The sequence below is a fragment of the Bactrocera dorsalis genome, chromosome 2 (assembly GCF_023373825.1).
Source record: "Bactrocera dorsalis isolate Fly_Bdor chromosome 2, ASM2337382v1, whole genome shotgun sequence".
NCBI lineage: Eukaryota > Metazoa > Arthropoda > Insecta > Diptera > Tephritidae > Bactrocera > Bactrocera dorsalis.
The window spans coordinates 83,682,753-83,706,494 of record NC_064304.1 but is presented as its reverse complement, the minus strand read 5'-3'; the positions used below and the strand labels follow the sequence as shown (position 1 = coordinate 83,706,494).

The 23,742-nt window shown below is 35.8% G+C and overlaps 1 protein-coding gene across 1 annotated transcript in view; it reads right to left on the bottom strand.

Annotated features, from left to right (window-relative positions):
- The window catches only part of LOC105228572 (IDLSRF-like peptide), a 150,761-nt gene that overhangs the window by 125,770 nt on the left and 1,249 nt on the right, over positions 1 to 23,742 (bottom strand). The window contains exon 2 of the mRNA XM_049447476.1: positions 11,814 to 13,002. Coding sequence (XP_049303433.1) covers positions 11,814 to 12,009 — 196 coding nt within the window. The 5' untranslated portion in view covers positions 12,010 to 13,002. The remainder of the gene's footprint in view (positions 1 to 11,813; positions 13,003 to 23,742) is intronic.

Here is a 23,742-nt window from a genome sequence, read left to right as displayed (position 1 = left end):
GATGTACATACACGTAGCATTCATTCAATGTTAGTTTGGAAGTAGGTTTCTTCTTCGAACATGGTTGTAACTATAGTATAGAAACATACAAATTAAATATAAATTTAAGGAATTTAAGGACAGAGATACTGCCAAAATACCAAAACAGAATCAGAGATATTTAAATAGTTTGTAGAACAAAAATTTCATAAAATTTTCACTGAAATTTCCATTTTTTTTGTAAAAATGTTTGCCAAAAATCAAATTTTCTATTTTTTTTTCCTTCGTCCAAGTTCTAAGTTAAGGTTTTAACTAAATCAGGTGGTTTTTCACTTTCGTGGTCACCGGAAATGGCATCACAATAGCCGAGTTAAAAATATTATTTTCCAAAAATTAAATATTTAATATATAATATATATAATTATAATAATATTATTTATTTTTTATATGAGAAAAAATTGTTGATAAAAATTGTTAGTAATTGATCTACTTTAATAACAAAATTTATCGTAAACGAATAGTTACTGTACTGCGCTGGTTCAAATATTATTTAAAATTGTTAAAACCATAAAAGTATTTTATATAAAACATTTACATTTTATTTATAAATTTATTTTACTCACTTATCAAGACAATGGTAATGTCTTGAGCATAATTCGCTGCTAACTATTTTTTTTCATATAAAATTATTTGGTTTTCCCCTCTTTTGAAGAAGTTTTGAACACCCTTCTAACTGCAAAGAACTAATAAACACCCTAACATAAAAACATTTGCGTATGTAAATATATGCAAACGTAGTATAAATACACAAAATACAAATAAATTTCTCACAGCTTACAGCAAATTTCCAACGATGCCATAATATAGTTCTTAATACTTGTAATACACTTTTGATAGCAAGAAAAGTAATAATTTCAATGCTGTTCCCTTGAGAATCAATCAACAGTGAGCATTTATCATGCCTTGCCATGCACTGTTGTTGTTGTTGCAATGATAGAACTTTAGCAAATTGCAGAAGTATCGCCCCACACAAGTAATAAGTAGTTGCTAAGTTTCTTTCCACAAGCACACCTCCTAGAACACCACACTGCATTACGTATACGCACGGTCATACCAGAGCGCGCCTTTGCATACAATGATTACGTATACGCAGTGCAGCACTTGTGCGAATGTTTGCATATTGATATGTTTTCTAAAGAAATTTATTAGTTTCCAGTTCAGTTGCAGAAATAAATCGATTGCACTTGTGCAAGTGTATATGAAAAGCGTACGAAGGTTGTGTGTACAAAAATAAATATGTCAACGAAAATATGAAAACAAAATTTGTATGCAATTGATGACAAAAGAAAATGAAATACGCAATGATAAATCGAAGCACTGCAATAGAAATATGATTTCCTGTATAAGCTATTGGGTTGCTGAAAAACTTTTACTACCAATATTGAATGGTGAATCATAAGCAGAGTGCTCTGCAAGCAGCTTAATTTTGTATTTTGGTGTGAGTGCAGATAATTCATAAGCGGTTTTTCGATTTAAATTGGAATGAAAGACTAACAAAACTGCAAATTGTTCTGCATGTAGCGTAGGTATAGATGTAGATGTGCAAAAGCAACTAAATATCACTATAAATAGTTTTAAGCAGAAGCAAGCCTAAAGTATTTTCAAAAGATATCAATTTCTACTCTTGTATATGGTTCTGATTAGCACTACTTGATATCTCGCTGTGTCTTTTATGGTAATTCGGTCTATTGATTTTCTCCGATAATTGTCATCTACAATTATGAGAGAAAATTTTCCATTTCAGGAGGAGTAATGCATTTACTCGTACTACATTTGAATGAGATGAAAATTTATTAATAATGTTCTGCTTTTAATGCTTAGCTTGCAATATTCGCAAGCTCTCCTACGCCCGAGCTTAATGATTACCATTTTATAACTCTTATGCTGTATGTTCTGGCCGCCTTATAGTCACAAATTGGAAGCAGATCACTCAGCTTCTGCGTCTGTAGATTTTTAGTTATTATTAAGGAAATTCTCTTAAACTAGAATATATTTCTTCCAATTGACTGTGGTTTCTATAATTTATAGCACTTTACTTCGAAAGTTATTTAATTCAATTATTATTGCAACATTTTAGCCATTTCAAGTGAGGACTTTTAGGACAACTTTAAAGAATTCGTTGCATTCTTTATAAGGAGAATTTTACGTTAAAAAAAAACTTATTTCTCATCTTCTTTTTTTGTTTCCTTCTTACCAAACAGCATCTCAGACCTTTTAAGTTTAACCATTTCTATTTTTCGAAAACAAGCGCCATATCCAATAGTCTTCTTTTCTCAGAAGATTGAAATAAGTCATTCAACCTGAAGTCGGCAATAAAATCGATGAAAAATGTATTTATGTATATGAATATCATGTGCTTCTCTCGACTTTCGTAGTGATCACGAAAATAGTAAAAAAGTATTTTTTGGATTATAACAGACACTCATGTTAGTTGAGGACTTTAATAATAAGGTTGCAAAGGTATACACCAGAAGTCATGGAATATCCAAAGCAGCAGACTGTTCTAGCTGTGGAATCATCAGCTAAAATTAGCAAGGTATCCAGACCCAACTAATGAAAAATGTAAGAGTTAACACCAAGTCGGCTAGAAATCATCACGAGAGAGCTTACATATTATACAATTTAAACAAATAGCTCAGAAGAGATGGAGATATGTAACTCAATATGTGATTACGAATAAGGCCTAATTATGACCGAAAAAGAATTAAGGACTTATGTGGTGGACTTTTTTATCCGTGAGAAAAGGTACTTTACTCAACAATTTTTTACTATTGGAGCACCAAAAATAGTTTCCTTAATAATTTTGAGTAGTAGGTATATAAACACAGTTCCAAACCGATTACCCAGCGCCCACCATCGTGTGGATGTTAATAATATCATCTTACATGCCAGAGACTTCAACAAGTCCGAAAGCAAGCACTAACACCTGTTGTTGAGTGCAAACACCCGCACATATGCGACGAAGAATAGTTCGCAATTAAGCGCTAAATGGCAGCCAAACAAATGTGTCACGAAAAGACTACACACAGAAATAAAAGGAAATATGTGTGTAGCTTGATGAAAACACATAAAAGAGGCGGAAGAAGAGAAAATTTCGTAGCCATGACCTCATCACCGGCGGAACTGGCGAAGCGAAAGTCATTCATTACCCTAACACAAACACACACACATACCGACATGGACAAGTGTGTGTATGTGTGTGTGAGTGCAGTAATTAAAGCGCACAAACATTAGCGGCTGTTAAGCCAATGAAAAAGTCAAACAGCGCGTTAATTTAGAAAAAGTGACGAAGAAAATTAATACAACCGTATGGATTTAACAAATTACACACATCGTCAAGCGGAAATATTAATGAGCAAAAGCAATAAAACAAAGTCGTAATGCAAATGATGAAGCAGACGTATGAAGGACACACCCTCGGCCACATAACACACATATTTACTCACTGCGGGCACACATATACATATGTTATATGCATAAATATATATGCATACTCAAGTGGGTATGTATGTGTGTGTCCCGCAGTGGCAACATTAAATTTATAGCGCAAACAAAAGTTGTTCAAGCAAAAGCTTATGATCAGACGGACATTCCGGCATGAGCAATAGAGCTGATAGCAAATGAGCCGAACGTGCCACATGTGTGGCATAATAGCCAGACTAACGTAAAGTACGTACCACACCACCACACAATATCAAGGACATAAGCTCTCTGGTCGCGTCTTAGGCCATAAATGAAAATGCTTGCATTAGTCAGCCAATTTAGATGTTATCGAAGCCAAGCGCAACACACACACACGTATACGGTTGTACTGGCGCAAACACAACAAATTGCCATAACAAAGTTGTATGTAAACGTAAGAGCAGCAGAGGCAATATAATTTCATATACTTAAAGTTATTAAGTAAAGCTCACATTAAAGTGGCTAACTGAGAACATCTGCTTTGAGCTTGTTGTAACTTTTTCTGAACATTTCTTGTGATGGTTGTGAGGGGATTGGCGTGTTGACAGCTATGTAATGTATAATGTGTTTGTCGTGGTCAAAAAGGGCTCAGCGCACAGGTAAGAACTAGTTCAAACTTTCTTCAGAACAAACTCGCGGAAGCTATCTAACCTAAAAGATTACACAGGTAGCCTGCGGCTAAAGGGCTAAAGGAAACGTTGAAGCCAGTTTTGGAATTTACTACAATAAATTGGACAATTTTTATGCAAAAAGCTACAAGGGTCCAATAAGTAATTGGCATCATGTCGAACGGTGATAATCGTATGAGAAACCTATTAGCATGAGTACTGTCTAAGTCGGTTGTCTTCTGTTTACTATTAAATGTAGTCATATTTCTGCAAGGAGAACCCCGAACTGAAGTCAAAGAGCGCTTGGATAATGTATACGGTATACAAGTAAACGGCCCCTCTTCTACTCTGCTGCCAATCGATTAAAGTTTAACGAGTTTCAACCTGGTTGTTTGAAAGGCACAACACACCCTGAAATCGGCTGCCATGCGGTATACAGAATTATACAGAGTGTTAATCACGTGTCCTTAGACCGACGATGTAATTCATCTGAGATAACTGAGACGAAACACGGACCCAAACACATACTCCAGAAACCAATCAACAGTGAAAACAATGAATTTAAAACGACAAACCCCTTTCAAAGAAGACGAAAACTATTTTATTGCTCTAAAACGTGACAGTCACCGATTTTTGGTGATGAAGAAAGAACTATTCCAGACTCTCTGCAAATTCATTAACAACAAAATAATAACAAGTCAATTTGAAAGTCTCCGCTGCGACACACAGATGGCGCGACTAGAACTTAATCCATATGATGTTTAGTTAGCTCCAATCTTCGTCTATAAATTTGACAGCCGACAGTCGGATTATTAGTAATAATTATATCATTTTGAGGGAAGCAACTTTTGGTCTTCTGAAATGGATAGAAAAAATTTCACGTGTTGACAAAATATTGCTTTTTGAACGGATGAAGTACAGTTGAAGGAAAAACTTGGCTTGATATTGAGTTTTCGGACACAGGAGAAGCAAATATCCAGGATTATTATGCTAAATTTAGGCGTAGTGAAATGAGCACCGAAGACAGTGAACGCAGTGGATATTCGACAGAGGTTGTTACCGACGAAAACGTCAAAAAGTTCATAAAATAGTGGGTGATTTTAAAGTAAAGTTTAGCTGGCACATCATTTACGAATATTTGGGTGTGAGAAAGCTTTGTGCATGGGGGTGAGGCTCGAGCTCACTTTTGACCAAAACCAGCGACGAATTGATGATTTGGAGGATTCGACCCAGTATTTGGGAATATTCAAGCGTAATAAACCCAAGTTTTTGCATCGATATTCGACAATGAATAAAACATGGCACCTACATTTTACTCTGCAGTTCAATCGACAGTCATCCGAGTGGACTGCACGCGATGAACTCGCTCTAAAGTTTGGAAAAGCGCAACAATAGGCTTTGAAGGTTATGGCGTCTGTATTTTGGGCAGCCTATAGAATAATTTGTATTGATTACCTCTAAAGAGGAAGAACCATCAACAGCGATTATTACATAGCGTTTTTGGACCGTTTAAATTGGGCTTTAAATTGCAACCGCATCCACCGTATTCTTCAGACGTGGCCCACAGCGACTATTTCCTGTTCACAGATATCGAAAGAATGCTCGCTGGGAAGAATTTTTCGTCTAAAGAAGACGAGATCACCGAAATTGTGGCCTATTTTAAAGCAAAGGAATCACCCTTAAAGTAAACAATGTTGAATGAGAAAACAATGTTTTTTCAAAAATATGTGTTTTATTATTATAAGCCGGGTAATTTTTAATGAAAGGTTTATTTGCCTCAAAATACTCGAACGTTGGAATGATATTTGAAAAAAATATTTTTAAATACAAGAATTCAGTCAATGAACACATTAATTGAATTTAATATTAAGATTTTATACTAATTTCCCACATAAAATTTCGGAGAAAGCGCTCTAATAAAGCACTAATTAGAAACGGTTCCCTGAATATAGAGAATGTGTAAGCATACCCATTTGTGGCACATAGTATTTACCGTTATAAACGTGAACTCAACAAAATAGTTTACTTATTGTAGCTTCCCGGAAATTTATTCTGCAGTCCTAATTAAGTGCTTATTTACGAGAAAGAAAATTAGCATAATTTCTTAGAAGCATACCTCAGCTACTACGCCAGAGAATCCGAAGCTCATCTACCCTTTTGTGGTATGACATTTACACTCACACACGCATATCGGTATTTCAGCAAAACATTTCGACCCTATTATTTTATAGATACCTTCGGAAAATTCCAAAATCCTTCATTATCGTTAAATCTATTATGCTTATATTTTGTCCCAAGTGATTTTCTTTCTTCTAAATCCTAACCTCTTCAAGCTGTTCAAACCGTTCACCTTCGCCTACATAAATAAGTGCAAATATTTATACCAGCCATGCACAACGAGAAGTTTGCTCGTAGCTCCAAGCATTTCACCTGTCTACTTCTGCCACACTCTTCGTCGTGCTTCGTTACGTTCACCACCTCAGCTTCGCCCGCAGCCGAGTTACTTGCGCGTACAAAAATCGATATATTTCTTTATTTAGCGCTTCAATACGCACACCGCTCAAGCGGCATATTGCGTCTGTAATGGATATTTATAACCTGGCAGTTGCTTGGGAGTATTGCAGAACCGGCGTTGGGTTGCTCATGCATAATTTTAGACTGCACCAACTATAGTCGGTTGAGTGCGAATGCCCAAGGACTTGTATTGGCTACAAATCCATTTCACTTTGGCGTCATTAAACGACGGCTGCTTTGACGTTTAGGAAAAGTGATATTCAATTATTTATGCATACAAATATTGGGAAAAAGGATAACTAAGTGGTTAGTTAACTGCCAGACAAAGTGGCAATGGAGGCATGGTGGCATGTGAATAGCTGTGATTTGTTATTTATATTTGAGTGAAACGTATAAGTATGTGCGGTAAGTCGTTTGCTGTTTCACTGGGTGTTCGACCGAAATTATCCTTCTATATTTTGTAAGCATCGTAACTACTGGCTGTAAGCTATCTGAAGCGGCTCATTGATTAGGGGAGAATCTTTTTAGGTCGGCATTAAACTCTCTGTGTTTTGGAATTACAAAACGAGCGGTGGCCCCTTGAGCAAAATGCTGCTACAGTAACTTTATATTTAGCAGCAATCGAGATTTGCAGAGAAATTGTTTAAAGGCTATGGAAATTAAATAAAAAATTTTAAGATTTTTACTTGTTTAAATTTCACCATGGGATTACCATCTAATCAATCTTGATCTTTACCAAAGATCATTTAATCGGAAAACAGAGCATTACTCACGCAATAAAATTTTCGGGTTCTCCTCTGCTCAAAACTCACCACTTCACACTGTCACAAGTTGATATATGCAGATTTAATTTTTCGACTGTCCCTTAGTAGAACACTATTCATATAAATTATTTTTATTAATATTCGAACTGCAACGAAATTATGTTACGCAACGAAATTTCGTCACGCTTCTTTTAGTAGAGCACATCTCATTAAAATTATTTTTATTAATGTTCGAACTGCAACGTAATTAGGTTATGCAACGAAATTCCGTCACAACTCCTTTAATAGAGCACAATTCATTTAAATTATTTTTACGGATTTTCGGAGAGTATAAAGCAAAAATTATTAAGTTTGAATCGAATCAAGCAAATTAAGTTACTAACAAATTTCTCCATGTACATATATTTGATTTCAGAGCTTTATTAAGTCCAAAAGCCGACATCACAATTCACCACGAAACACTATTAAAGGTAATCATCATGAAGCTTGAAAACTAAAAAAATTGCGGTTCAAATTGTTGCAATACGAAAGGTGATGAAACCTTCCTAAAATAAAAAAAAAAAAAACAAAAGAAGAACACCGACACCTACAAACCCTCATCAGTCCCACAAGCACACATTTGTCCATTTAGTTAACGAAGTTTGCCAGCGACTACAAATAACAAATACTATTAAAGCAGGCTATAAAAAGTTTCTCGCATCTATCACCAAAGGACTCCCAAAGCACTCACAAAATGCCAGCAAAAACAGCAAAAAACCAAAAACAGAAACAAAACCAACGAAAAGTTTTGGCAACTAACACAAAGCGGCAAATGTGTGCGAAGTGAGGCGAAACGCCGAAATAGCAAGCAAAAAACGTAATGCTTCATTAAGCCAAACAATAAAGAGATTGTTTTCGACAGACGATTTTTCTATGCTCAGCTTTAGGTGCGCGTTTTTTCGCACACACTGTAGGTGGACGCCTGGCATATTTTGATCGTCATTGAGCGCCGCGCCAAATGCGGTTCAATGGTGTATAAGATTGTTGGTAAGTGGCAGGGACGTTAAGGCGACTTAAATGCGAGAGTGTCTTTTAAGGATAATAGTATGTATGTGTGAGTGCAAGTGTGTGTAGATTGGTGTGAAACTACTAGCTGATGTAAAAGCAAATTGACGGTTGGTGAATGTAATGAATAAATTTGCTCACTTGGAAACTTCTTAGAAGTTGTACTTTTCAGGTTCGACTAATTTTTGTTGCCCTAATCTTTTTATACACTTTGTCGAGGTTTGGAAGTTTCAAGTGTATGTATTGAAAGTTTTCACTCCCAGAAATACTCGTACTAGTCTAAAGTGGAGTATTCAACAAGCATTGTGAGGTTTGTGATAAAACTGTTTAGTTTGTCCTTTCATAATAAGGAATACATTTCAGAAGAAACACATGCCATAGAAATTTTGAGGGACGAGGTTAGAAATATTTACTTTTACGACAGAAAAATTTTAATTTCAAGACCGTTGAAGGGTTTAGAAATAAAATTTAGTCGTTATAGATTCCTAGAACCAAAACTAGAGATCTTAAAAATGTAAGTGACCTTAATCCTTTGAGTTTCTTGAGATTTCATTGTAGTGATTTAAAAAAAATTTGAAGTAAATTTTTGGAAAAGCTTAATTGAGCCACTACTTAAAGGAAAATATATATATATTATGTGGAACACCCTAGGTACGCAAGCGTATAGAAAGCTGGTGCTAAGTTTAGTGTAACTACAAGTATGTAGCGGAAGAAGTTTGCCACAGTGCAATGCAGTAGTGTTATGTATTTGTATAAAAATTCGTAGAGGTAGTTAAAATGTATAAGTGAATTAATCGCTTTTCAGTGAGCTTAATGCTCTATCCATCAACCTATCAATCCACTTTGTAACATTCCCACCATTGAACAAGAAATGGTAAAACGAGCACTACTCGGAGTGAAAAATGGAAAGCACAGTTTACTGGTAGATATTTGGAAAAAAAACAGCGGTATTTAAGGAATATCTGCAGAATTAGCTGAGAACGAGAAATAAATGGAGAGATAAAGAATATAGTAATATACATATATAGAGTTACAAGGAGAGAGTGCCCTTAGAATAGATGCAGTTTAAAAAATGAATTTTATGGCTTAAATAAACCTAGTTTTAGTGTGAAAAAATGTAGATAATATCAGAAAATGGTTTAGCAAACTTTTTCGGGCTCTGTGCCAAGCACTGCATCCATTCGTAAGTGCTTTGCTAAATTCTATACATCAATGATTTCAATGCAAACCGAAACCAGTTCAAAGCAAGGCAAATTTATGATTTTTAACTTTTTTTTTCACTACGGAGTTCAACCGATGGAGCTCCGAGTGGGTCGCACACGATCAAAACGAGAGCTAAATTACTTTAATCGGTCTTAAAATCGCAGTCGCTTTCATCTTATTGTCCAAGTTTTCTTTTAACGATTTCTTTAGACGACAAATAAAACAAATGAGTTATACAGTTACAGTGAGAAATGAAGTTATACAGTTATTGGTTGTAGTGGTCTCTGCCAAAACATGCCAGTATAAGAAGTTGAATATCTCGCTGGATGCGGTATAGGTATAACTTTAGCTCGGCACTGACCTTGAAAATCCAAAAGCAAAATGCGATTTTGAAAAATAATATATCTTCTTTATAGTCTACAGCAGTCACAATATGGTTTTGGAAATATTTTTGAATTTATTTATTATTATTATAGTATTATGAATTTTAAGCTTGCCACGAGGTTTGTAACATCCAAGTGGTAATTTTGAAGACCCGATAAAGTATATTTAAAATATATAAATAATTAGCCTGACGAAAAACGATCTATCTATGTCTGTCTGTCTGTCCGTTCTTAAATTTTCTTGAGAAATCGAAATGAGAGATATACTCATCTGTTGCCATACAATCAAAACCAAGATAACATTCTTCAAAAATATTCTTTCTCCTTAAGTATTAAATAAATTTGATTCGACGTGAAAGCTGCATATAACAGATCAATTGAAAAGTCTCCGGCCTAACACATAGATGCCGCTACTAGAATTATATCCCTATGATTTTTAGTTAGTCTAAGCCTTCGTGCATAAATTTTGGCAGACGACTGTTGGATTAAGAGTTGTGAATTATATCATTTGATTCTTCTTCTTTGTAATTGGCGTAGACACCGCTTACGCGATTATAGCCGCAGTTTTCATTGGGTGTTTTTCTTACGTGGCGGGTCCCAAACCTAGCGCACAACCCTATGCAGGGGATGTTTCGCCTTCTCCCTTTAGCTCGCCTTAAATCGGATGTTCTTAGGCTACCCAGAGGATACTTGGTCAAAGACCGGAAGTCGTGAGCTGCTTGAGCCATATGTAAAATAATCGTTTCTGGCCAATCCCAAGTGAATGGCGATCAGAGAACTTTTCTCACTTGCGTGAACTTCTGCACATGACCCCATCCTCCAGTCATTTGATTGCACCAACTTTTTTATTGTGAAAAATATGGATAACAAGTAATGAACAGCTAAGTTCGGGTACTCGTATAACCGAAAATTTCATACTCTTACAACTTTCAAGGATTAAAACCAGAGAAGTACCTTCAGGCGCATAAGGCTTGTTAGTTATGCGGGGTCTAGGGCGAGTTTTCACCCTTTTTTATTCATTCTAAGCACAAATATGCACCTTTATGAGAAAAACGCGCTCTCTCAATTTAAATTAGATAACTTACAGTTTGGCCGACATGTGCAATATAAATTCACTTGGAATTTCGAAAATCTTTATATCAGGTATATATCGTCACCTGAAATGCAAAATAACGTATCATCAAAAAATTCGAAATTGAGTGTCTTATTGATTACGCTTCACCACTTCAAATTACAAAGATAATATTACATATGTTCAACATTTTCAGGTTCTGCACTCAGATATAAACCAGTTTTAACCAATATTAAATTTTTTTTCACTCATGTTCCATTTTATTGCGTGTTTCATTCATGCCACTTTACATTTCCGAAAATGTTGTTACGTTATTTTGCATTTCAGGTGACGATATGTAGGACTAAAGAAAGTATTGACCCACCTTAACCCATTTTTCACAATACAAACATACTAATTTCAGTAAATAATTTTCTCTGCGTTTCAATTAGCTCACACATAGACCGATATTTTCGGTCAAAAGTCAACTATAAGAACTACGGTCACGTAATCTCCTGTCTTCCCAAACTTTTGAAAATTGTTTTTGAAAACTTTCATTACTACTGATTGTCCGCTCATATAAACGCAAATCAGCTTACTTAGATATTTATATAACTATAAGTAACTACAATCTTTCTTTGAAACTGCCTTTGTGTAGAATATAGTTTCCGAGACATATTAGTATTGTTTCGCAAGTTCATAAAAATGTTTGTGGTATAGACAGACACAATAAATCTTCACTCACCGCTTCGCTTCTGTATGTTATTGGCCATATGTCCGTAGAGGCGACTCAGGTCGATGGCGTCCACTTTGTCGGTGGCGAGCAACAATTGCAGCAACAAAATAATGGCCAGCGGCCAGTAACGCGCCAAAGGCGAACGCGGGCGCCGCATGCTGCGTTGCGGCTGCTGATGGTATCGCTGCTGTTCGTGCCACATCATTGAGAGCGACGCTAACGGCGTTGATATGCTGCTGAGGCGAAGCACTACTCTCTATTTATGCTGTCCTTAAAGCTCTGCTGTTATTTTAACACACTGCGTGTAAACAAATTTCACCGAAATTAAGTTGGAATTCGCGATGTGTAACGCTGTCAGTTATCTTTTCGTGCTGACACGTGAGGGGCGCACACACTCCTACACAATATTTGGAGCTGAAGCTGGGCACTTATTTCTGCAATATTCACTTCACACACTTAGTCTCACAAACGCTTTTGTTTCGCGTTCACTTTTTGTTTTTGTTCAAGTTTTTTATTTTGGTTTTTCACACAATTGTTTTTGTGATTGTTGCAGCAACTTGCTTTAACTTTTCACACGCGCCAAGTTAATTTAGTACTTTTCCCAGTCGATTCTCCCGCTTTACTTTTGTCTTCGCACTTGCAACACCCGTCAACGGGACCGTTATTATTTCGGTTGATTCTCCCCAATTGCTGTTTCTGCTGCCGCTTTATGTACTCCGCTAACTGCACGGAGTGCCAAATGCTCGTTTGCCCTGGCAATCACTTTGCTTCTGCCTCTAATCAGCGTCGAAAATCGGGCTTTGCGTGTTTCCGAAATGGCGCACACTTAATCTTGGTATTTGAGACACCGCTGATCTCGCGTCACTTCCTTCCCAGCAAACGCTTTGTCGCATGCACTAGTTGTTCTTGCTTTCTCTTGTTCGTCTTCCTTTCCGTCGATTTGTTGTTGCTTATGGTTTTCTTTGTTCTATCAACGACTTTTGAATTAATGGAGTTATTCGCACCAAAATGTATGCTACAACAAAATGTGTTCCAGTTATTATTTAACTTGCTACAATTTACCGCTAAGCTTCGTTTTCGTTCGTTTATTTACTGCTACAATGGCTTCTCAAGCGTTAAAAATGAAATTAAGATTCCGTTATGTTCGTAAAACTTTTTTCGAATGCATGCAAATTATATGCCTTTACATTGTTCTACACTGTAAAGAGAATGAAAGAGAGGAAGAGAGAAAAAATGCGTTAGAATTTAGTTTTGTAATTTAATTTAGTTTGTGTTGTTCTGCGGTAATACCGAATATGCTTTAAATTGAATCAAGCTTAATTCAGTCAATTAGCCGTTAGTGTAAGAACTAGCTAATTGACTGTCTTAAGAAAACTTTTAATGTTCTCGTGTTCTTCTATTGAACTGCGCTTAAATATATGCTTAACTAAATTATCATAGTTTCTCCCAACTATTATTTGTATATCGCATGTATTGTATGGCATTTTAAATATAGTATACTTTTAAGCGTGCACTACAGTATGAAATTGATGTTAGGTTACAGTCCTTGGTAAAGAACCCCAAAAAAATATTATCCTCCTAAAACGGAGAGAAACGATGGAAAATAATATTCTTAAGTGTTGTTGATATTCTCTCAAAACTAAAAAAAGCCACTAGTACTACATTTGAAGAGTTCCTGGGAGTTTATGTATATCAAACAACATAATTATTCTTCAACTATCTATTGAGGCAAGGTTTCGCAGCTTAGAAATTAATAAATTTGCACCCACAGTGGAAAACTATTATTCACAAACCGATGGCGAAATCGTTAAATCTGAAGTAACTATCAGAATGACGTACACCTCATTTTATACCCTGTGTAGGATACATTAAGTTTTCCACGAATCTTGTAACATCCAAAGGAAAAGACTTAGACATGCCGGTCTGTTTCTCCGTTTATCTGTCTATAAATAGATATATCAGTTTTTAAGATATTGCTGTAAAATTTCGCACGCGTTCTTCTCTCCGCAAGAAACAGCCCGTGTGTCAGATGTATTTAATACTAGTATGCCTAATTGTTTTAGAAACCAATTCTGCATATTCTTTACAAACCTCCCTCTTAAGCGCAAAGTCGAGAAAATAAATCAAATTTATATAGAAAGTTATTATGGTACCAGCTCACAGTTTTCCACTCTAATTTAGGAGACTCTTAATGTACATTTAAATTCGCTGCTTTAGTTTCTTAAGTCGAAAAATTTTGGGTTTAAGATCACGCCTCCTTTTAAGCCGGTGAAAATAAAATCCGTCTTTTAATTTCGTTTATTTCCGTAGAGCATTTCATAAAGCCATATGCTAAAGGTAAAAAGCCTACAATTGAAGCAGTTCAGTTAAGTAATTGTCCTCAGAAACCATTAACCATAAAATTTTTCTCGCAATTTTTCATATTCTTTATAAAATTTCCAAAAATATATTCGAAAATCGTCAAAAATATATTTAACTACTCTATTCAAAAAAATGTTTAGTACTAGCCATCTCTAGTAAATAAAATATTTCTATATATCGGGAAAATAACAGTAAAAGTACAGATCGTCACCTAAAATGCAAAATAACGTAACATCTCTTTTCATAAGTTTACAGGCGAAGAAAAAACGATGTAATAGAATCCACTAATATTGAAACGAAATTTGAGTTTTGGTTATAAAATGGTTATATATTGGTTATCAAACACTTATATTGAAACAATATTAGAGTTTACGTTACAGAATGGTTACACATATATATTTTCATCACTAACTGTTATTAAAAAGTTCGCATTCACATAAGAGTAATTTTTCATAACAAACCCCTGGATGCGCCCCTGCTTTTTCATCACATTATTACTGTGCTAAATAGCTTGAGACTAAGAAATCATACTAAATCGGGTAGGACTATTAGTGAAGAGATATTAGATAAGGTAGGACTATTAGTGAAGAGATATTGGTTTGTCAAAAAAGTCTTGCGGTATTTTTATTGATTTTTTTTTATTGAAATTGAAATGAATTTTTAATGACTCATGCCCAGCTCTTGACCGATGCTACGGCTGCTACTATGCTTGTCTCTTTCGACCAATTCAGCGATTTTATCGCAATTTTCGACGACAGGCCTTCCGGAGCTTAGCGCATCTTCGACCACCTCTACACCAGAACGAAAACGTTGAAACCATCGTTGTGCGGTGGAAATGGAAACTGTATCGGGTCCATAAACTGCACAAATTTTATTGGCGGCTTGAGATGCATTTTTGCCTTTATCGTAGTAGTACTGTAAAGTATGCCGTATTTTCTCCTTATTTTGCTCCATGTTTGCGACGCTATAACTCACGAACGACTTTAAAGAAACGACAATCAATCAAACACGTGTTAGCGCGTGAAATGAGCTTTCCAAAAAGGTATAGCATGACCCGGTGCGACGAATAAAACTAGAACTACGCGCTTTCAGCGCCAACTAGCGAAAATACCGCAAGACTTTTTTGACAGCCCAATATTAGACAAAGGAGTCTCAAGTCTCTATAGCACACGAGCTAATGGAACGAAGTTTTCAATTTAAGAGTCAATCGACATAAGAATGTTGAAAAATATGAAAAAATTTAAATTTAATTAAATTTGCGAGAGCAAAATGTTTATGAGATTTTTTCCAATTAAGTTTTATACGGAAAAATATGCTAAGCAGCGCTTAGTCACTGCTTCGTATTTCAATTAGTAGGTCCAACATCTAATTTCTCATCCTTTATTTTAATTTAATTAAACCCGCCCCACAAAGCCCCTCGACCTGCACACCCTGCGCTCCTTAAAAAAAACACAAAAACACCACCAAACATAAACATCTAGCAGGGCTTGCTTGCCGAAAATATAGCAGCTGCTGTTGCTTTCAAAGGAAAAACCCAAAAGCTATGCTCAATAGCCGCAACGGTGTGTGTACATGTGTGTATGTGTTAATATCTTTATCTCTTCATTTATTTAATGTTTGGACTAAAAAGCAATGTCGTAACAACAACAACAAAGCGCCAAACATGAAAACCACCACTAACCAGCGGAATAGACAAATATTTATGAGCCGAGACCCACACACATGCGAACATATGTTGGTTGTGAAATGAATGTGTGTGTGTGTGTGACTATATGTTTTCTATATTTTTCCTGCTGCTCTGCAGCATTTACTGTTTCTGCCTCAAGCCATATATACAAACACAAGCTTAAAGTAGTGGCCTTGCACTTAGTCATGTAGTTATGTGCATGTTGTTGTGTTATTGTTGTATATAACGTTACTTGCTCTGAGCGAAAAATGCTTTAATTATTTAAAAGTTTTATTCCGCTGCCCAGATAAGCCAAAACATGTGTATGGTAAAGTATATCAAGCGATAAACGTGATCATTTTTAGCCACTGAACTTGTGGAACACTTCCATTCACCGTTACGTGCGCTGTCTGTGTGTTTTCGTATTATATACTCCAAACACTTAGTGGGGCATAAAGTTTTAACGACCTTTTCATGCTTTGAATACATATTAAGATATTACGTATGGCTGCAAAGGATACGCATCTATAAAGCTTAGCCGAACATGTGGTTCCTAAGCCGGAAACTAACACAAACTTTTCAAAGCGAAAAACAAAAAATCATATAATACAACCCTATTTAAGCTTGGTATTGCTGTTGTTGGTGTATTTGCGCAGCCACATAATCAGCCGGTTTGACCTTTCTTACTGTAAGCCTTTTCTCTCGCCACCTTTGGACAGCCAATCTAACAACCAAACTCACCTAAATGAGTTAGCCAGCTTATTGCTTTAGGCAGTTGTGCTTTTATCCACTTTCGGCTGATAGCCTTATTATATATAGTTATATAGTTTGCCCATATTAATTGACTGCTTGACTAAAAGTCTACACTGGCGCGAATGGCTGATTTGAAGAAGTGTCAACAAATGCTTAGACCCAGCCACACTGAGAGTACTGATTGTGTTTAGGCAATCATGCACGACTCCACTGGTGATACACTCAAAAACTTGCATACATGTGTATACCTATTTACACACATAGAGAGAGAGAGTGAGCAGACAAATAAACTTTGACAACGCAACAATTTTTTGTGTGCAATTTTAACGAAATCTTCATTGCTTCTTTTGAAAATGAGTGAATGGGCACATAACCAATAACACTTTTCACGGTGTTCAACCCTGAGGAATAAAAAATAAGTACTAAGTATTCGCTGTGCTTTTGAATTCGGCTTGTTCATTTTTTTTTTCATCCTTTCGGTAGCAAATATATATGTAATGCTAATTTCAGAGTGGATCTGGCTCGTATACGCCAGGGTAGTTATTTCAGAGTTGTGTGACTCCTCTGCACTTGAAGTAAATGTCTCTCTATTTACTACTGTGATCAAATAGCAAGAAGAAATTGTCATAAGAAACTACAGAATCCTCAAGAAGACGGGTAAATTTTTTCCCAAGCCTGTTTGTCAAAAGGTTTAAATATCTCTGAGTTAAGCCATAGTCATGCACTAGACTTCGATTCGACCATTTGTTGACTAGTGAGTAATTCTGTCGACCATTATGAAAGCAGTACACAGGGTTGTTAAATACAATTCTTCAAACAAAGCTCATATTAGTGGTAGGTAGTCTGCGGCAAATGTAGTAGTAAAGATCTCTAACATTTTAGTATTGTTCTATTCGGAAATATCTTTGGACTGCTTATAAGTATTATTCATTAGCAAAGCTATTAGGCGAAGTCGATAATCCAATAATCCAATCGGAGACAAAGATTAAAATGTATTGGGTCCGTAATAACATTCATGCGATTTGCCAAAAGATGGTATAACTTAATTATTATACTATTGTTTCAATATCCCGAGCATTCCTTGTAAAGCTACTGTCTTTGTGCGCCTTTCCCAGTAGTCATTCATTAGAAGCTTAGAATTGTTTTTGCTAATGTTCTTTGTCATTAATTTATTACAAAGAAAACCTCAGCCAAAAGTAATTTGGTGAAATTTTACGGTGAACATGCTCAAGTTAAGCGTTCGGGTATAAAATGGATCAATCGTGCAATTTACTTTGGATATTTCACCTTGGAAGATTAAGGACGTCCAGGATTATAGACTATGTCATCAAACAACCCCAGTGTTAAAAGACTCAAATTACTTTTATAAAGAACATGTGAGTGTTCAAACAAAAAAACGCATGATTTCGTACAATCGTTAGACCTTACACTAGTGAAGAACTTACCAAAGATTACGTTTGGTAACAACTCAGAATATGTACGCACTCTTAACCTGTTGGTTTTCCCGAATTCACATTACAAAATATGTATCATATGGTACGAAAACCCCTACATAGTTTGAACAATAGAAAATACCAAATAATCGCAACTTTAACCCACTGTGATTTGGTCTGTTTTATTCTTGAACGTACGGACTCATTAGGGTCTGCAAAAATAGCAATGATTTCTATATTAATTTTGCTTCCGTTTTACTTACATTACATTTTTACATTTATACTTATATAAGCACACAAATAAGAGTTCCTAATTTTAGTAGGAAGGTCTTCAGGTTTTAGTATCCGATTATTTCCTTATTGTTGAAAAAATATATTTCGTTTCTTATATTAAATTAAGTTCCTTAGAAAAGCGGTATCGAGCAATTTTTTTGTATACCTCAATTTTCAAAAATTACCAAAGGTATACTAGAATAATGTTCAGAAGCTTGTTATAAAATGCATGAAAAACAGATTTCAGAATTAAATAGTAGATACTATGTTATGAATTTTTCTTTCCAATAACAACAAAATTGGAAGCGGAAAACCTTCCCATCATTATTAAGAGCACTCAAAAGGCTTTTGCCAGAGCGCACGGTGGACCAGCGCTGGCGAAGGAGCACTGACCCGCTCCCATTTTACTAGTGGTTCCAGGATGTATTTCCTTGCTAGCTTATCAGCTTTAAATTTACTTGCAATTCCGCTGTAGCCTGGCACCGATACCTGTCTTATTACAGAGAGATGGTATTGGCACTCCTTGACCAACTATAAGCGCACTGTTAGTGAGTTCAAAGCTAATATCGCGGCCCTGAATGGATGATCACTTCTCTGAAGGAGGCCGCACTCCGAAGCAGTAAGCCTACTGCTACTTGAATGGCTGCAACCTCAGCTTGGAAAGCACCGCATTTGTCGGGAAGTCTGAAGTGGGAATTGATAGAGAACTCCTGACAATAAACCTTTCCACCAACCATCCCACAACTACATTTGACTATTTTACTAATATGTAAATAATCTCACTGCCCCATAAAGAAGTTTATGGTTAAGTACCATAGCGTTAAGTGCTATGGTTGGAGAGAACCTCAGTTCACCACACATGATGCTGAACGCCACCCGTTGAACGGTATCAAGTTTTTCTGGAGCTCTCCATCACATAAATACTTCATACAACAGAATGGACTTGACCCTCTATAGACTCTATATAGTAAGTCAATCGATGACATTTCACTGTATCCGCCGGTTGCAGACGGATGTTTCCCATTTGCGGCAGCGGTGATACTGTGATTTTGTATCTTCTAGAAAATAAACCCATCTTCGTTTTATTTTGCTGGCGAGACCACTTTGCGACAACTCGTACACTGTACTCAGGAAGTTTTCAATGACCATAAGTGCTAAAAAAAACTACTCGATTTCTCTTATGGGATGTTTTTGTTAGGTATTTTACCAAAACTGCTGACATAAAGATAAACTTCCCTAATGCTATTGTTATTTATTATTTTGTAGAAGATTCGAAAACCGGACTTAAATCAAATAATTTAAGAGCAAACAAAGACTGCTAGTCTTAACCGTCACACTGTACATAATAGTAAAACTACATAGATTCACTTTTAAGATGAGGAAGTAGTGCGAGTTCATTGAGATATTTATACTAGGTTGACAACTTAATTGAAGAAAATTTCCTTAAAATTAAACCAAATAATATTTTTAACACGATTTATAAGAATGTAAGGTAATCATTATAAAGTTTAAAGCGGAGATACTTCAAATCTTCATACCAGAAAAGGAAGAAAAAAGAAAGCAATAAATGTAGAATATGTCTTCAAAGATCCGGTAAATAAGTTTCATATGATTCGTTTTTTTTGGGATGGAAAAAAATTACTGAGGCTTTGTAAGGATTCCTTTCCAGACTTAAGTGGCGTTATCGATGTTCCTTGTTACTTTGAGATAGTATAGAGACTATTTAACTATTCGAAAAAACTTGATTTTGTTTTATTCACATATTTTTCGTAACGAAGAAATAATCGGTAAATAAATATGAATTAATTCATTTATTTGAACTTAAGAATCAATTTCAAGCAAATATTCTTCTTAATAAAGTCAAAATTAATTCGATATTTGCATATTTCTAAACTTCGAAAATGTTCCTAAAACTTCTAGATGCCATCACCTTAAGCTCTGGTCTTTTGATTTAATTAATTCGCGCTGACTCAGCACAAATTGTACAGTAATGCGAGTTAGAACGTCAATAGCGACGCCGCTAGAGTACATAAATTAGCGAGCGGCGGATTTGCAGCAGGGCAAAGACGTAACGGTAAATCCGCAGAAACTTAACGCCTTAGCAGTATTTTCAATGCCATAAATTATTTACGCAAATGCAAATGTCCAACAACAACAACAACAACAACAACCAGCGCTATGAAAATAAACACAGCACCACAACAATAATGACAACAACACAAAGCAGAGATGGGAAATGGAAACAGATACCGTTACATCTCGCGCTATCAGCGACTATTGGCAGAACTCGAAGTAAAGTAAACGAAAACAAAATCAAAATGGAAATGAAAATCGCTACTGAGCCGACGGCAAACAAAGCCATAACATAGCAAAACAACAACAACAACAATAAAGGCAATTCACAGTGTAAACAGTAAAATAGAATTTTGAAATTCAAATGAGTTATGTCGAGTTGAGTTGGAGCGCAGGTGAGCAAACAAAAGGACCACGAAGGTTCGCATAGCAACAGTTGCAGTCAACTCCAACCTACGTGTATGTGTTTGTGTGCGTGTGTGTGAATGGCGGGCGAAATAGAAAAGACTGAGACGAATCGAAAGGCAAGCAGCAAAGCTTGCCAGCGCCAAATCAAGGACAACTCAGAACCCATAAATTCACACGCCATAGACTGGGGCGCAAATGGAGCCATACATGCTCACACACGCACACATACACGAAAGGCTGTGAAATAATGGCTTCAAAGCAAAAGGTACGCAAACGGAGCACAAAGAGAATGCCACAAATGCCACAAACCCAATTTTGGCACACTTTTGCCATGCAAGCGGTGCTGTGCTGCTTGTAACGATACACCAATTTACGGTTAACATTTATAATAAAAAATTGCAATTTAAGCGGGACAGCGACAGCATAATGTTGTTAAAAATTGCAAATCAAAATTCTTTACAAACGCCAAGCGGCAGTTTAAATGCTAAATACCGCAACAACAGCAATAGCAAAGATGTATAGAGGATGCGACAAAAGCACTGCTTCAGGTCATTTAAAAATCCCAGGAACGTGTGTCAAGTTCCAAAAATTATTTTGCTGCGTTAGTCAAATGAGTTCATGAATAAACCCAGTGTTGCAAGTAATTTGAGTTATAACGAAAATATTATGAGGGCCTTATTCAAATGAATGAAGTTGACCCACGTTGTACAGTAAATCATGTGGAATTCGGCTGACACCGCGCTTTGCTGCTATCGAATAATTTTGAGTCGTTTGGCTTGGCTTCAAAGATCCAACAGGGTGACAAGTCTAGTCAATTTAACCAAATGGACAGTGTATATATATCTTCAAGATCTGTCTATATATATGCCTTCAGATTTTGAGATATCGATCTGAAGTGTTGCACATGTCCTTTTCTCCACAAAGAAGTGCCTGTCGTAACCATCGATATCTCACCACTACAATTTATATAACTTTTTTACTTGAGGAGATTTCTTCACGAAATTTGGCACCGATTAAATATTCCAAGCAACGGTACAATCCCCGAAAAAATTGTTAAGATCAGACCACTATGAATGTGCTTGTATGCTTATATGGAAACTTTTTATTTGGGAAGAAAATTATAGCTCAAGTTTACGTTTTCTCTTGTTGATATAGACTGCTGACATATGCTACTATATAAAAGAGCTCACTCGTAGAAGATTATCTCAGGTCTTAGCACAATTTGAGTTTAGGAAGATCCAAACTAATATTTTAAGTTCGCACGATTTAAGTTCTAGATTAGTAACATGCCATTTAAGAATAAAAGCGATTCAATGGATAAACCATAGAGCCAAAATCATTATTTTTTCTTTTCTAAGATTCACCATAAAAATATGTTACTACCATATCTTTCTTAAAAGGATGATACGTTGCTTTGCATTTTAGGTGACGATATGCAACATAATTATTGAGAATTGAAAAAAACACGAACTTTGATGAACGCCGAACATATTTCAGTCTGCCTAAATGTAAGCAAACTTTTTCCTCACAGGTTTTACAAATATAACATATTTTTAGGCGCATATGCAATTAAAGAAAATATCAGAATTTGAGGAGGTATCAAAAAATCGCCTGATACAGCAGCTATTAGTTATTAGATAAGTTGAAATTAACCTTTTAAAATCAGATCTCATTTCAAAATGTTAAGAGCTAAATCGAAAATTCTGAAACCCACTAACAGTAATACATAATAAACAGCGTGTTCTTCATTTCATTATCAATTTCAATTTTACAACTTTTCATTAAATACGCAATGGCTTTGAGATTTATATTTTCTTCCACGCCACTTTCTGAACTCAGTAAATTTTCACTAGAAGCGCATTAAATTTCTTTAATCTGTGACCACTAAAACGCATGTAGTTAATAACTGTTCATAACATCAGAAAACAATCAAAATAGATTGTTAAACTGCGTGCGTAGCTGAAGATTTATTTGGTAGCGCGCCAAAAAGTAGGCAATGATTTATTGAATTGCCTTCCAGGCGGTCAAACGGCACACGTTGCTATCTTTTTTTAGCGGCCACTGCCATTTCGCAATAACGCACTGCTGAATTTATGAGCTCCGCGGTATTATTTATGTGTGCACACAAAGTGGTCTCTACACGCGCTACTAAAAGTATGCCCACAAAGTCAAACAGTGTTGTAGAGAAGCGTAGAGCTAATTAACCAATGATTGGTGGTGTTTTAATGGCGCGCAATTATGAGAAAACGATTTCGCTTGAACAGATGGCAACGCTAACTAGCTGGCGCTATATATTTTAATTTCAGAAAAGTGCATGGCACAAATGTGCCATACATTTAGGCGCTAATGGCATTAGTAAGGCATCCAAATAACAGAAGCATGTGCTGACCATAAAAAAATGATATATTTAAGCTGTATTTCTGGGGGTAAATATTCAGAGTTAATGATTAAATTAAAGATAATGTTTATTTGGAAAAAAATATATAAATATGCGTCAATTATCAAATACAAAACCATTAAATAGCAAACACTATTCTTAAGTTAATACAGTTAAGAAGATGAGTGGCCATAGTTTTGCCTAATTTTCAGCTCATATGAGATAGGTTGGCACAATCGCCTTATTTTCTCAGAAAAGCAGTATAAATGTCATCAAGAACTGCTGACATTTAAATAATTTGGTCCACGTAAAAGTAAACTTATTTACATTTACCAGAATAGTAAACAGATCCTTATATCCGGGTTGCGAAAAAGGTATGGAATTTGTAGCTGAATTTACTAGTTGTGAGTGAAATAGAAAAGATAAAATTTATAATGTAGATATACCGTATTTGCATCGGACGGAGTGACAACTAGATGAAGGATTCGTAACACGCCTGGGACTACAACAAGGCTGTATACGCTGAGTTGGCATTAATTATTCCCCACTTCGTTCGAACTCGCTTCTCTAGTTTAATGAAGTCGGAGATCTCTA